Raw genomic sequence first — 15390 nt, forward strand, 5'->3', positions numbered from 1 at the left:
CCTCCATACCTGTGTAAGGCTAAGCACTGCCTTCTCTCTACATGAGACTAAGCCCTGTCTCCAATCTTGCATGAGTCTAATCTCTGACTCCATATCTACATAAGGCTAAGCACTGCCTTCTCTCTGCATGAGACTAAGCCCTATCTCCAATCTTACATGAGTCTAATCCCTAACTCCATATCTGCATAAGGCTAAGCATTGCCTTCCATGCATGCACTACAAGAAATTAGCTTTATTGCGGCGACTAAAGTCGCTACAAAATCACTGAAAGTCGCTGCTACATGTTATCAGTGGCTACATTTGTGTTGCTACAAGAAAAAGCGTGCCTGAAATGTATTTGTGGCGACAAAGCAAAGTCGCCGCTAAAACCGGTACATTTTGCGGCGATACAGTTGCCACAAAAGGTGAGAAACCTCGCTACAAAATTGGCTCCACAAGAATAGAAAATTAGCTTTGTCGCCACTGATATTCATCTTTAGTGGTGAGTACTATCGCTGCCAAAACTTTTTTTTAGTGGCAAGTTAAGGTCCGCCACTATAAATAACTATTAGTAGCGACCCGTGTTGCTACAATATAATAAACCATGAAATACACAATATCTTTCTGTAGCAACTAAAGTCGCTGCAAAATGAAGATTGGCAAATTTAACATTATATTTTGTGACAAAATAATGTCGCCACTAAAACTTATCTTCTCAAAAACTACATAATGACGAAATTATATATATTTCCAGTAGGAACCGAATTCTCTAAATTTAATGACTGTATATTCACATAAATTGAATACCAATATAAAAAGCAACCAATAATATTTAAAAATACCAAAAGAATTTCTCAAACTGAATATTATAAATATTTTCATTACTAAAAAGGTCAATTCATAATACAAAACTACACTTCATTATGCATTGTAATATAATTGTACGCATATACATATCCCAAAAAAGATAAAATATTAAGTGTCTTGTAACTGCTCTTGTCTACTTCTACACTTGACTGTTCACGCTCCTCTGCCAACTTCCTTTGCAACCCAAGTTCCATATTTCTTTGCTATGGTACATATTTCACATAAACTAAGGTTTGCAAAATTCAGATTTCATATAGACTAAAAACAGCCCAATAGTCTATTATCAACTAAGCCCCTGAAGCCCAACGTTTGCAAAAATCTAGATTTCACATAAACAAAAAACAGCTCAATAGTCTATTATCAAGAGGATAAAAGTTAAAGAAGGATAAGTTGACAAGAAGATATGGAGCAAGTGACAGAAGAATTGTCCCGAATGAAGGAAGAAGAAATGCCGAGAAGGAAGAAGAATTGTTAAGAAGCAGCGGAGCAAGTACCTGTTGTAGCATTCTGGTCATCAAACTAGCAAATTGTTCATGCATCCTCTTGTCCACTTCTAGATGGATCCTCTTGTCTACTTCTACACTTGACTTTTCACGCTCCTCTGCCAACTTCCTTTGCAACTCAAGTTCCATATTTCTTTGCAACTGAGCAGCCATTTGTTCACGTTCTTCTTGCAACTTTCTATCCATCTCGGCTTGCATCTTTGGACGCATAATTTCCATAGCGAAAGACACGCTGGACTCTACGCTTGCCTGCTGCATATTACTCTTTTTAGGAGGCTTCTTTCCGTATCCTTTTCCGTGAACATAACCTGTTCTCTCACCAAGAACGGTGGATAAAATCTCATCTCTAGTCATAGGATGCTCGATCTCTTCAGATTGTTGCTGAGTGACAACTTCTTGGAGTTGACCCTGGATTTATGCTTAATCATTTACATCAAAATATTATAAAACACACTGAATGTAACTTGCAGAAACAGAAAGATAATAGTCTATGATTTTAGATAATTACATGAATTTGTTGGGATTGTGGATCCACCCACACCAATTCTCCTCTATCATCTTTGCGTGTATGTTGGATCTCCCAAACTTTATCTGGTGTGTCTATTTCTCCAGTAATAGGATTTCTCTGCAATATAATTTTGGACAAAAAATATATAAGCAAATATATAAATATGTAAATAACAAAGAAGCGTATGTGATAGTAGGGGACTAAATATATTTTTACCGTAGATCTACACTTCATTATGCATTGTAATATAATTGTACGCATATACATATCCCAAAAAAGACAAAATATTAAGTGCCTTGTAACTGCTCCTTGGTCGACACCATCCTTGCATGATACCATTGTTTAAGTGCATTGTCCCTCCTAAAAAAACTATATATATATATATATATATATATATATATATATATATATATATATATATATAAGGAACATAATGATATTTTTTATATCAAAAAACATGCATAGAAAAACTTCAAGGATAACAAAAGGGTCTCAGCTGATTCCCAGTTTACTCTAAATTTGCCCAAAGGTTTAATAGCTTTAAGGTTGATGTGTGGACAACAGTAAGTAAAACTAACCTTCCGATCGAGTTTTCTACTACCAGTTGAAGATGATGTAATTATAACTTGATCCTACTTTTGCAGGTCGTTAATCCTTTCATAAAATATCCTTTACTGAATCCATGATGGTTACATTTTATCACCATTCTGGTCCACAACTAGTATATAAAAGAAGTGATACTTAAACAAAATATCCTTGTTTTATCACTATTCTGGTCCTTTCAGGTAGTATGTAAAAGAAGTGATACTTAAACAAAAAAGAATCCTACTTTTTCCAGTTATGCTACATTAAGAGTGAACACTTGAATTTTTTCATGCCTAGCTCTTGCATTAGCCTAAGTCATCAGCTAGTATTTAATTAAGCACTTCTTGTCAAAAGATTCTGATCCTTTTGATTTAGTTTAAAGGGGGTCTACTAAGTTTAAAGATGATGTGCTTCTTTTTATCTAAAAAGAGTTATTGGTTTCATATTTAGGACAAACTTATGCTTCATTGGCATCTTGTCCACTCCCTCAATTCCATTTACATCCTTCTACTAGCCTCATAGTCATGAATCAACACCAGGAGAAACCACACAAGTACCAACTAAACAGCAGAAGCAGCAGCCCACACAACTAAGGTTTGCAAAGAAACCGCAGCAGCAGCCCCTGAAGCAGCTACGATACATATTTCACATAAACTAAGGTTTGCAAAATTCACATTTCATATAGACTAAAAACAGCCCAATAGTCTATTATCAACTAAGCCCCTGAAGCCCAACGTTTGCAAAAATCTAGATTTCACATAAACAAAAAATAGCCCAATAGTCTATTATCAAGAGGATAAAAGTTAAAGAAGGAGAAGTTGACAAGAAAATATGGAGCAAGTGACAGAAGAATTGTCCCGAATGAAGGAAGAAGAAATGCCGAGAATGAAGAAGAATTGTTAAGAAGCAGCGGAGCAAGTACCTGTTGTAGCATTCTAGTCATCAAACTAGCAAATTGTTCATGCATCCTCTTGTCCACTTCTAGATGGATCCTCTTGTCTACTTCTACACTTGACTGTTCACACTCCTCTGCCAACTTCCTTTGCAACTCAAGTTCCATATTTCTTTGCAACTGAGCAGCCATTTGTTCACGTTCTTCTTGCAACTTTCTATCCATCTCGGCTTGCATCTTTGGACGCATAATTTCCATAGCGAAAGACACGCTGGACTCTATGCTTGCCTGCTGCATATTACTCTTTTTAGGAGGCATCTTTCCGTATCCTTTTCCACGAACATAACCTGTTCTCTCACCAAGAACGGTGGATAAAATCTCATCTCTAATCATAGGATGCTCGATCTCTTCAGATTGTTGCTGAGTGACAACTTCTTGGAGTTGACCCTGGATTTATGCTTAATCATTTACATCAAAATATTATAAAACACACTGAATGTAACTTACAGAAACAGAAAGATAATAGTCTATGATTTTAGATAATTACATGAATTTGTTGGGATTGTGGATCCACCCACACCAATTCTCCTCTATCATCCTTGCGTGTATGTTGGATCTCCCAAACTTTATCTGGTGTGTCTATTTCTCCAGTAATAGGATTTCTCTGCAATATAATTTTGGACAAAAAATATATAAGCAAATATATAAATATGTAAATAACAAAGAAGCGTATGTGATAGTAGGGGACTAAATATATTTTTACCGTAGATATACACTTCATTATGCATTGTAATATAATTGTACGCATATACATATCCCAAAAAAGACAAAATATTAAGTGCCTTGTAACTGCTCCTTGGTCGACACCATCCTTGCACGATACCATTGTTTAAGTGCATTGTCCCTCCTAAAAAAACTGTATATATATATATATATATATATATATATATATATATATATATATATATATATATATATATATATATATATATATATATAAGGAACATAATTATATTTTTTATATCAAAAAACATGCATAGAAAAACTTCAAGGATAACAAAAGGGTCTCAGCTGATTCCCAGTTTACTCTAAATTTGCCCAAAGGTTTAATAGCTTTAAGGTTGATGTGTGGACAACAGTAAGTAAAACTAACCTTCCGATCGAGTTTTCTACTACCAGTTGAAGATGATGTAATTATAACTTGAATCCTACTTTTGCAGTTCGTTAATCCTTTCACAAAATATCATTTACTGAATCCATGATGGTTACATTTTATCACCATTCTGGTCCACAACTAGTATATAAAAGAAGTGATACTTAAACAAAATATCCTTGTTTTATCACTATTCTGGTCCTTTCAGGTAGTATGTAAAAGAAGTGATACTTAAACAAAAAAGAATCCTACTTTTTCCAGTTATGCTACATTAAGAGTGAACACTTGAATTTTTTCATGCCTAGCTCTTGCATTAGCCTAAGTCATCAGCTAGAATTTAATTAAGCACTTCTTGTCAAAAGATTCTGATCCTTTTGATTTAGTTTAAAGGGGGTCTACTAAGTTTAAAGATGATGTGCTTCTTTTTATCTAAAAAGAGATATTGGTTTCATATTTAGGACAAACTTATGCTTCATTGGCATCTTGTCCACTCCCTCAATTCCATTTACATCCTTCTACTAGCCTCATAGTCATGAATCAACACCAGGAGAAACCACACAAGTACCAACTAAACAGCAGCAACAGCAGCCCACACAACTAAGGTTTGCAAAGAAACCGCAGCAGCAGCCCCTGAAGCAGCTACGGTACATATTTCACATAAAATAAGGTTTGCAAAATTCACATTTCATATAGACTAAAAACAGCCCAATAGTCTATTATCAACTAAGCCCCTGAAGCCCAACGTTTGCAAAAATCTAGATTTCACATAAACAAAAAATAGCCCAATAGTCTATTATCAAGAGGATAAAAGTTAAAGAAGGAGAAGTTGACAAGAAAATATGGAGCAAGTGACAGAAGAATTGTCCCGAATGAAGGAAGAAGAAATGCCGAGAAGGAAGAAGAATTGTTAAGAAGCAGCGGAGCAAGTACCTGTTCTAGCATTCTAGTCATCAAACTAGCAAATTGTTCATGCATCCTCTTGTCCACTTCTAGATGGATCCTCTTGTCTACTTCTACACTTGACTGTTCACGCTCCTCTGCCAACTTCCTTTGCAACTCAAGTTCCATATTTCTTTGCAACTGAGCAGCCATTTGTTCACGTTCTTCTTGCAACTTTCTATCCATCTCGGCTTGCATCTTTGGACGCATAATTTCCATAGCGAAAGACACGCTGGACTCTATGCTTGCCTGCTGCATATTACTCTTTTTAGGAGGCTTCTTTCCGTATCCTTTTCCACGAACATAACCTGTTCTCTCACCAAGAACGGTGGATAAAATCTCATCTCTAATCATAGGATGCTCGATCTCTTCAGATTGTTGCTGAGTGACAACTTCTTGGAGTTGACCCTGGATTTATGCTTAATCATTTACATCAAAATATTATAAAACACACTGAATGTAACTTACAGAAACAGAAAGATAATAGTCTATGATTTTAGATAATTACATGAATTTGTTGGGATTGTGGATCCACCCACACCAATTCTCCTCTATCATCCTTGCGTGTATGTTGGATCTCCCAAACTTTATCTGGTGTGTCTATTTCTCCAGTAATAGGATTTCTCTGCAATATAATTTTGGACAAAAAATATATAAGCAAATATATAAATATGTAAATAACAAAGAAGCGTATGTGATAGTAGGGGACTAAATATATTTTTACCGTAGATCTACACTTCATTATGCATTGTAATATAATTGTACGCATATACATATCCCAAAAAAGACAAAATATTAAGTGCCTTGTAACTGCTCCTTGGTCGACACCATCCTTGCACGATACCATTGTTTAAGTGCATTGTCCCTCCTAAAAAAACTATATATATATATATATATATATATATATATATATATATATATATAAGGAACATAATTATATTTTTTATATCAAAAAACATGCATAGAAAAACTTCAAGGATAACAAAAGGGTCTCAGCTGATTCCCAGTTTACTCTAAATTTGCCCAAAGGTTTAATAGCTTTAAGGTTGATGTGTGGACAACAGTAAGTAAAACTAACCTTCCGATCGAGTTTTCTACTACCAGTTGAAGATGATGTAATTATAACTTGAATCCTACTTTTGCAGGTCGTTAATCCTTTCACAAAATATCCTTTACTGAATCCATGATGGTTACATTTTATCACCATTCTAGTCCACAACTAGTATATAAAAGAAGTGATACTTAAACAAAATATCCTTGTTTTATCACTATTCTGGTCCTTTCAGGTAGTATGTAAAAGAAGTGATACTTAAACAAAAAAGAATCCTACTTTTTCCAGTTATGCTACATTAAGAGTGAACACTTGAATTTTTTCATGCCTAGCTCTTGCATTAGCCTAAGTCATCAGCTAGAATTTAATTAAGCACTTCTTGTCAAAAGATTCTGATCCTTTTGATTTAGTTTAAAGGGGGTCTACTAAGTTTAAAGATGATGTGCTTCTTTTTATCTAAAAAGAGTTATTGGTTTCATATTTAGGACAAACTTATGCTTCATTGGCATCTTGTCCACTCCCTCAATTCCATTTACATCCTTCTACTAGCCTCATAGTCATGAATCAACACCAGGAGAAACCACACAAGTACCAACTAAACAGCAGCAGCAGCAGCCCACACAACTAAGGTTTGCAAAGAAACCGTAGCAGCAGCCCCTGAAGCAGCTACGGTACATATTTCACATAAACTAAGGTTTGCAAAATTCACATTTCATATAGACTAAAAACAGCCCAATAGTCTATTATCAACTAAGCCCCTGAAGCCCAACGTTTGCAAAAATCTAGATTTCACATAAACAAAAAATAGCCCAATAGTTTATTATCAAGAGGATAAAAGTTAAAGAAGGAGAAGTTGACAAGTAAATATGGAGCAAGTGACAGAAGAATTGTCCCGAATGAAGGAAGAAGAAATGCCGAGAAGGAAGAAGAATTATTAAGAAGCAGCGGAGCAAGTACCTGTTGTAGCATTCTGGTCATCAAACTAGCAAATTGTTCATGCATCCTCTTGTCCACTTCTAGATGGATCCTCTTGTCTACTTCTACACTTGACTGTTCACGCTCCTCTGCCAACTTCCTTTGCAACTCAAGTTCCATATTTCTTTGCAACTGAGCAGCCATTTGTTTACGTTCTTCTTGCAACTTTCTATCCATCTCGGCTTGCATCTTTTGACGCATAATTTTCATAGCAAAAGACACGCTGGACTCTATGCTTGCCTGCTGCATATTACTCTTTTTAGGAGGCTTCTTTTCGTATCCTTTTCCGCGAACATAACCTGTTCTCTCACCAAGAACGGTGGATAAAATCTCATCTCTAGTCATAGGATGCTCGATCTCTTCAGATTGTTGCTGAGTGACAACTTCTTGGAGTTGACCCTGGATTTATGCTTAATCATTTACATCAAAATATTATAAAACACACTGAATGTAACTTACAGAAACAGAAAGATAATAGTCTATGATTTTAGATAATTACATGAATTTGTTGGGATTGTGGATCCACCCACACCAATTCTCCTCTATCATCCTTGCGTGTATGTTGGATCTCCCAAACTTTATCTGGTGTGTCTATTTCTCCAGTAATAGGATTTCTCTGCAATATAATTTTGGACAAAAAATATATAAGCAAATATATAAATATATAAATAACAAAGAAGCGTATGTGATAGTAGGGGACTAAATATATTTTTACCGTAGATTTCTCTATTTCTGCAAAAGACTTTGTACCACAAGTATACTTAGTTACTTGCTTTTCTCTATTTCTTTTGTTCCTCTCACTTACAACCTGTAAGTAAACAGATTAATAGATCACCTTTCAAAGATGTGAATGGTGCCCTTTGGTTGGCAGAATCTTCAGGTATTAAGTTAGTACCTTAAAATCCTGACTTCCAAGAAATGTGTCTGACAATATTATATCAACTTTCTGATATTTCTATATGATTGTCATTAATGAATCAGCTTCATCATTATGCACATTGTTTTGAGCTTGCGTACTTGCATTATCATAGTTAATACTTTGTGGTTCAACATTATCCCTATGTAGTCTACCTCAATAATATTTTCTTGGTCATTGGTGCACGAAGTATTAAAATCAGCTTCCTCTTGTTGATAGACTTCTTCATTCAGTAATTCTTCATCTTCAATTTCTACACAATTATACAGCCATTTTAAAAGGTCGCAAGGATTTGTCTTCACAATAATAAGCTAATCATTATCGACCATGTCGTCCAAGTAAAAGACTTGTTCCGACTGAGATGCCAACACAAATGGCTCATTTGTATTCAGGCACACCGAGTATTCACACTTGTGAAGCCATATTTGTCTATCTTATATCCTCTTCCTAAGCGAGTCACATCCCACCAATGACACTTGAATAAGTAAACTTTTATGTTTCCCACATAAGATAACTCATAAATATCCTCTAATACACCATAATACTCCTTATTAGAGTCTGAATCATCTCCTCTCACAAGAACACTACTATTCTGCATTTTTCTTCTCAATGCAAGCTCTTTTGTATGGAATTTAAATCCATTCACTACAAATATTGAATATCGATGTACTAATGGTGCAGAGCCCACGGCTAAGCTTATGAGCTCATCATTTGTTCGTCCTTGTGAAGATAGTACAAATATCTGCAAAGACGAACAACACTATTATGACCAATAACATGATGGGATGATTAAACTAATATCAATATTAGTAATTAAGTAGACACCTACATGTGCGCGAAACCAATCAAGAAACTCATTTTTATGAGCTCTCATTGAACTTTGGCTTTCAATCTCTCTTGTGTATTCCCTACATTTTTAAGTTAGTTAAGATAAATCGGGTTCGAATTATATCAGTGTGAAACTACCGTGGAGTTAATAAGATACTTACTCCATGAAATGCGAAACCTCTTCACAATTTTAAAGCACATACGTACATGCTTATTTAAACTCATCATGAGATAGCTTGATGTCGTCTGAAGCACCTTTTGTTTGAACACTTTTTTTGAAGATAGACATCACATCATTTGACACAGATCCATTGTCATTCCTAGTTGGTTTATTAAACTTGGTTGAGATATTCTTCAAGTATAGCGAACAAAATGTGAGGCTTTCCTCTGCCAAATAACCTTCTACAATTGAACCTTCTGGACGATTTTTGTTGCGAACATAAGACTTAAGTGTTCGTAAATACCTATATAAAATAACCCATTAAAATAATATAGGTCATTCAAAAACTATAGTATCGAGATTATTAGACAATAAATTACCTCTCTATAGGATACATATTCCGATATTGAGCTGGTCCACCAAGCTTTGCCTCACTTGTCAAGTGAATTGACAAATGAACCATGACATCAAAGAACGCCGGAGGGAAAACAAGGTGAAGTTTGCTCAAAATAATAGGAATTTCTGCCTCTTGGATTTCAAGATCTTCAATCATCAAGCACTTAGAGTATATATTCTTGAAAAAAAATTCTAAGGCTATAATTGGATCACACACTTCCTTGGGTAGCAAACCACGTATAACTACTGGAAAAATATCTTGCAACAATACATGATGATCATGACATTTCAATCCATGTATCTTTTTTTCCTGTACATTGACACACCTTGAAATGTTTGAGGAAAAGGCATCAGGAACCTTCAGATTAGCTATAAAACTGCATACCTTCAGCTTCTCTTCCGGGGACAATGCATAGCACGCTACCGGTAACAAAATATTGTTCCCATCCTCAATTGGATGCAACCTTTGTCTGATTCCAAGGTCCATCAAGTCATATCTACTTTTCAATGTGTCTTTTGTCTTTCCAACCATATTCATGACAGTTGATATAATATTGTCAGACACATTTCTTTCGATGTGCATCACATCAAGGTTATATCATAACATAAGACTCTTCCAATAAGGCAATTGGAAAAAGATACTTTTCTTCTTCCAGTTGTAAGCATTTTTATGAACATCACACTTTCTCTTTTATCCTTTACCAAAAGTCACATTACCCAAAGCTTGTAATTGCACAAGTACTTCATCACCGGTTACAGGGTTAGGTGCAACTCCCATTTCAACTTTCTCATCAAATAACGTCCTACTTTTTCTCCATGGATGGTCCATGGGAAGGAAGCGACGATGACCCATGTAACACAACTTACTACGCAAAGAAGTTGATTGTGTATCTTTATGGCAACAAGGACATGCAAGCTTGCCTTTGGTTGACCATCCTGAAAGATTCTCATATGCAGGAAAGTTATTGATCGTCCACATAATAGCCACACGCATCAGAAAATTAGATTTTGAGTGAGCATCATAAGTCTCCACCCCATCCCATAATTCTTTCAATTCTTCCAATTCTTCAACCATTGGTTGTAAATATACATCGATATCATTGCATGGACACTTGGGGCCTGGAATAAGAAGTGTCATCATGAAATATGGATTTTTCATGCAATCCTATGGTGGCAAGTTATACGTAGCTAGTACGACTGGCCAAATACTATGATTAGAACTCATGTTCCCATAAGGTTGGAACCCGTCATTTGCCAAACCTAATCGAACATTTCTTAACTTAGATGAAAAGGTGGGATGTTGTGCATCAAAGGATTTCCATGCTACTGAGTCAGACGGATGTCGCAAGACACCATCATCAATATTTTCCTCCTTGTGCCACCTCAACTTTTTAGTTGTTTCTCTTGCCATGTACAATCTTTAAAGCCTTGGTTTGATTGAAAAATGCCGCAAGATTTTATGAGCTACTTTCTTGCCTCCGTGTTCTTCATACTTCCATTTAGACTTACCACACTTAGGACATGCTTGGACATCGGCATAAGCACGCCAATATAAAATACAATCATTCTGACATGCATCTATTTTGGTGTACCCCAAGCCGAGGTCACAAAGAACTTTCTTTGCTTCATAGAAAGAATTTGGCACAAATGACCCCTCGGGAAGAACTTCTTTAAAGAAGCTCAACAATGCATCCATCGATTTATTGCTCCAATGGTTAAGACACTTCAAGTGAAGTAGTTTAACAACAAAAGACAACTTCGAGACTTTTTTACAACCAGGATCAAGTTCTATCTCAGCATCTTCTAATAATTTGTAGAACTTTGTTGCATGTACATTTATCTCTTCATTGTCCACTGAATTATTACTATTATTATCCTCCATATTTGTATATCCACAAGCATCGTGAATCATTTCAGTAATATTATCTTCTTCAATGTTATCATCTTCTACTTCATCACTAACTGCAGTATTAGAAGTGTCAACTCTATTTAACACTTCTCCATGCAAGTCCCACACTTTATAAGAATCCCAAAAACCCTTCCTCAATAAATCTCCTCTTACACCAACCCTTAGCTTGAACGCGGTATTCATACACCCTTTACAAGGACACCAAATCATAGTGTTCACAGTTGGTTGACTGAATTCCCAATTAAGAAAGTTGTCTACTCCATCTCTATACCTTTGGTCGACTCTATTCCTATTCAACCAACTTTTCCATCATATCTATTTTCAAAAATAAATAAATTATTACCTAATTAAAAGTGGAAGGATGATAATAATCAAAATATCTATAATAATTAGCATACCAAAGAAAGATGAACAAATCAAATCACTTATAAATAAAATAGAATTATTGTAGCAATTTTTTCTTCTCACACACCTTTAGATTAACAAGGAAAATAAATAGTTTCATAAAAAGAATTTATACACTACCACATAATATAAACACCTTTTTGATAAACAGATGTAACATATCTTACCCAACTAGACTCAAAGTGTCGTGAATTTTACTTTTAGTTCAATTCAATTATTTTTAACCTGTAGTGCTTTTGTGAGCATGAGACTATACCTTCTGTGAGCATGAAACTACATATTGTTGATGAAAATGAGACTGTATATAATAGATACTATATATTTAATAAACTGCTCCTTTGCAATTCTTTTTAAACTTCATATCAAATGCAATAACAACAGAACTATGGCAAGGACTGAAAACAACTCCCTTTCAAATCCTAGGAAGAGAAAATCAAATTATTGTGATATCAAAGTCGATATCTAAGTGGTAAGGGGACATAACTGAAAGAACCTACGAAGCTCATATAATAATTCAAACTGAATTGAATGCCGACATGTAAAACGTCTCTCAAAAAGAAGATTTTAACTTACCTAGGAAAAGAGATAGCTGAGATTCTGTCAAGACCGAGAATCGACAATAACAACACCAAATACGCTTCAAATGATTCTTTTTGTGTGATTTTTTTGGTATTCCTGTAGATTATCAAATGGCTCAGAGAAATTCGAGATAAAATCTAAGAATACAAAAGTGAAATTGCTGAAAAAATAATTATCCCTAACTGCATGTTGAAACTTTTGTCAGAAAAACCAAGGAGGAAAACAATCCCTATTCTGTCATTTTGTTGGATAATTCAACAAGAAAGTCCAAATAAACTTGAAGAATTGACATGAATTCAAATGGAAATATTGCTTTTTTACAAGCAATAGCCAATGAAATCATTTGTACTAGATGCATTTGAACTGCTTAGCTACTTGCTCTCCATTACTAGCTGAAGCTCTTTCTAGCTAGTACAAAACTACTTATATCTTACATAAGCAAGCAGAAGATGCAGGTTTCATCACAACTAAAGCATCCAGTATATGCCTAATCGGTGAAGTAGGCCAGAACGCTGTTAAACAAACATACAAGGTGTTCACTCGACGCTGTTAAACTACAACTTCAAGTCCATAAAATTGAGATCTCAAAACTCCATATGTTAAATACAGGGGCAGATGTAGAGTTAGAAGGTATGATTCGATAGAACCCAGTAGCTTTGGACTGTTATTTTTCTTAAAGAATTTATTTCCAAATATACAAATTATTAAGTTAGAACGTGATAACTCAAAAGGGCTAAAATCTATAACCCAGGATCCGCTCCGGCGTGCATATAAATAAATGTTTGTGTGGGTGGGTATTAATTCCGAACACATTGTCACAAAGAATTGGGTGCAACGTTACTTGCCTCTAATGGTTAGTATCAGCACAAAAAAATAACATAGCACATAGGCAAATCAGTTGGCAAGAACTTGATATCAATTAAACTTAAGCCATTCTTGTCAATGCTAAACTTTAATAAAAAAAACAAGAACCCAGAAATTTACCCAAATAGTTTATCAAGAATTAGCACTATATATGGCAACAAGACAACACACAGTGAGAGAGAGATAGAAAATGATGGACCTCGTTGTTTGAAACAGGGTCTGACTTAAAGCTCTTGAGAAGGTGATCGTGAAGAACAAAGTAGCGTTTTCTAGAATTCTGATTCTTTCGCCACAACACGAAATCGATCGATTATCAACTTTTCCCCCCCAAAAAATGAAAAGATTAGGGATTTGAACATACCTGACAAATGAGATTCACATTTTGATTTGAGGGGTTTTGATTTGGATGAAATTTTAGATGAAGACCTGATTTAATTTTTAGAGAGAGAGGGCTGATATTCTCGAGAGAGTTTTGCTCCTCTATTGTTTCACTCGCAGCTTTGTGGGTTCTGTTTCACAAATAAGTTTTAATTAGCTTATTTAATTTTTATTTTCTTTATTATTTTAAAAGTAAAAATCTAGGTTATAGGAGCGACCCAGTCGCTGCCAAATACTTTTAGCGGCGACTTTGCCATAGTCGCCACAAATATTATGGAGCCAAAATTTTATTTTTAGCGGGACTGAAAATTTCAGCCATATCAGAGGTGACCCAAAATAACTCGCTGCTTAAAATTATCCTTCTGCAGCGACTTTAGATGTCGCTGCTAATAATATAGTTGTTGTAGCAACCTATACAGTCGCTACTATATGTTGCCACTAATAATCCAATTTCTTGTAGTGATGGGACTAAGCCTTGTCCCGAATCTTTCATGAGGTTAAGCTCTACCTCCATATTTGCATAAGGCTAAGCACTGCCTTCTCTTTGCATGAGACTAAGCTTTGTCTCCAATCTTGCATGAGTCTAATCCCTGACTCTGTATTTGCATGAGTCTAATTCTGAGCTCCATATTTGCATCCCTATTCTCCCCACATTTGCATGAGGCTACTCTTTGCCTCCATAGTTGCATGAGTCTAATCCCGGACTCCATATTTGCATAAGGCTAACCCCTGCCTCCCTTTTGCATGAGTCTAATCTCTGACTCCACGTTTGCATGAGTCTAATCCTTGACTCCATACTTGCATGAGTCTAAGCCCTGACTCCATATTTGCATGAGGCTAATCCTTGCCTCCATATTTGCATGAGTCTAGTCCTTGACTCCATATTTGCACGAGGCTAATCCTTGCCTCCCCATTTGCATAAGTCTAATCCTTGCCTCCCCACTTGCACGGGACTAAGCAATGTCCCTTCTTTGCACAGATATTGCTCTATTTCTACTACTATCTATTTGTTTTTCAATCAGGCTAAGCTCTGCCCTCCATTACACAAGACTAAGCCCTGTCTTGTTACATCATATTATTGCATCTCATTGGCTGAAATATCGCCAATCTGTCCAAAGGTGTCATAGTCTAAAGGCATCATCCTCATAGCCGGAAGACATCATGTCATGGCCTGAGGATCTCTCGAGCTTGCATATCATTATTCAAAGGCGTCATGGTTCGAAGGCACCATTTTCATGGCCCGAGAACACCATTTTATGGCCTGTGAATCCCTCACTAAACAATTCATGGCCCATTTTTAACCGTCCGAAGACAACCTTCATGGTCCAAAGGGAATTTGCATCATGTGTAAATTTTCGCAAATACGTTTGTAGCATCTTTTATCTGCAGAAAACCAGTAAGCAACCTTTATCCTAGCAGGAGCAATCTCGCTCCGCTCCAGTTCCCTCCAACCGTCCCGAGCCTTAACCGCTCACCATAGCCGCTTCCGCATCTCGTGTCCGT

The 15390-nt window shown here is 35.8% G+C and overlaps 1 protein-coding gene across 1 annotated transcript in view; it reads right to left on the bottom strand.

Moving 5' to 3' along the window:
• Positions 1-1172: 1172 nt before the first annotated feature.
• LOC104224561 (uncharacterized) overlaps positions 1173-15390 on the bottom strand; it is a 46981-nt gene continuing 32763 nt past the window's right edge. The window contains exons 5-13 of the mRNA XM_070149227.1: positions 8168-8260; positions 7952-8068; positions 7435-7851; positions 5935-6051; positions 5418-5834; positions 3882-3998; positions 3365-3781; positions 1858-1974; positions 1173-1757 (exon numbers count right to left, since the gene is read on the bottom strand). Coding sequence (XP_070005328.1) covers positions 1173-1757; positions 1858-1974; positions 3365-3781; positions 3882-3998; positions 5418-5834; positions 5935-6051; positions 7435-7851; positions 7952-8068; positions 8168-8260 — 2397 coding nt within the window. The remainder of the gene's footprint in view (positions 1758-1857; positions 1975-3364; positions 3782-3881; positions 3999-5417; positions 5835-5934; positions 6052-7434; positions 7852-7951; positions 8069-8167; positions 8261-15390) is intronic.

This window comes from Nicotiana sylvestris, chromosome 6, assembly GCF_000393655.2.
Source record: "Nicotiana sylvestris chromosome 6, ASM39365v2, whole genome shotgun sequence".
In the NCBI taxonomy this organism is placed as follows: Eukaryota; Viridiplantae; Streptophyta; class Magnoliopsida; order Solanales; family Solanaceae; genus Nicotiana; species Nicotiana sylvestris.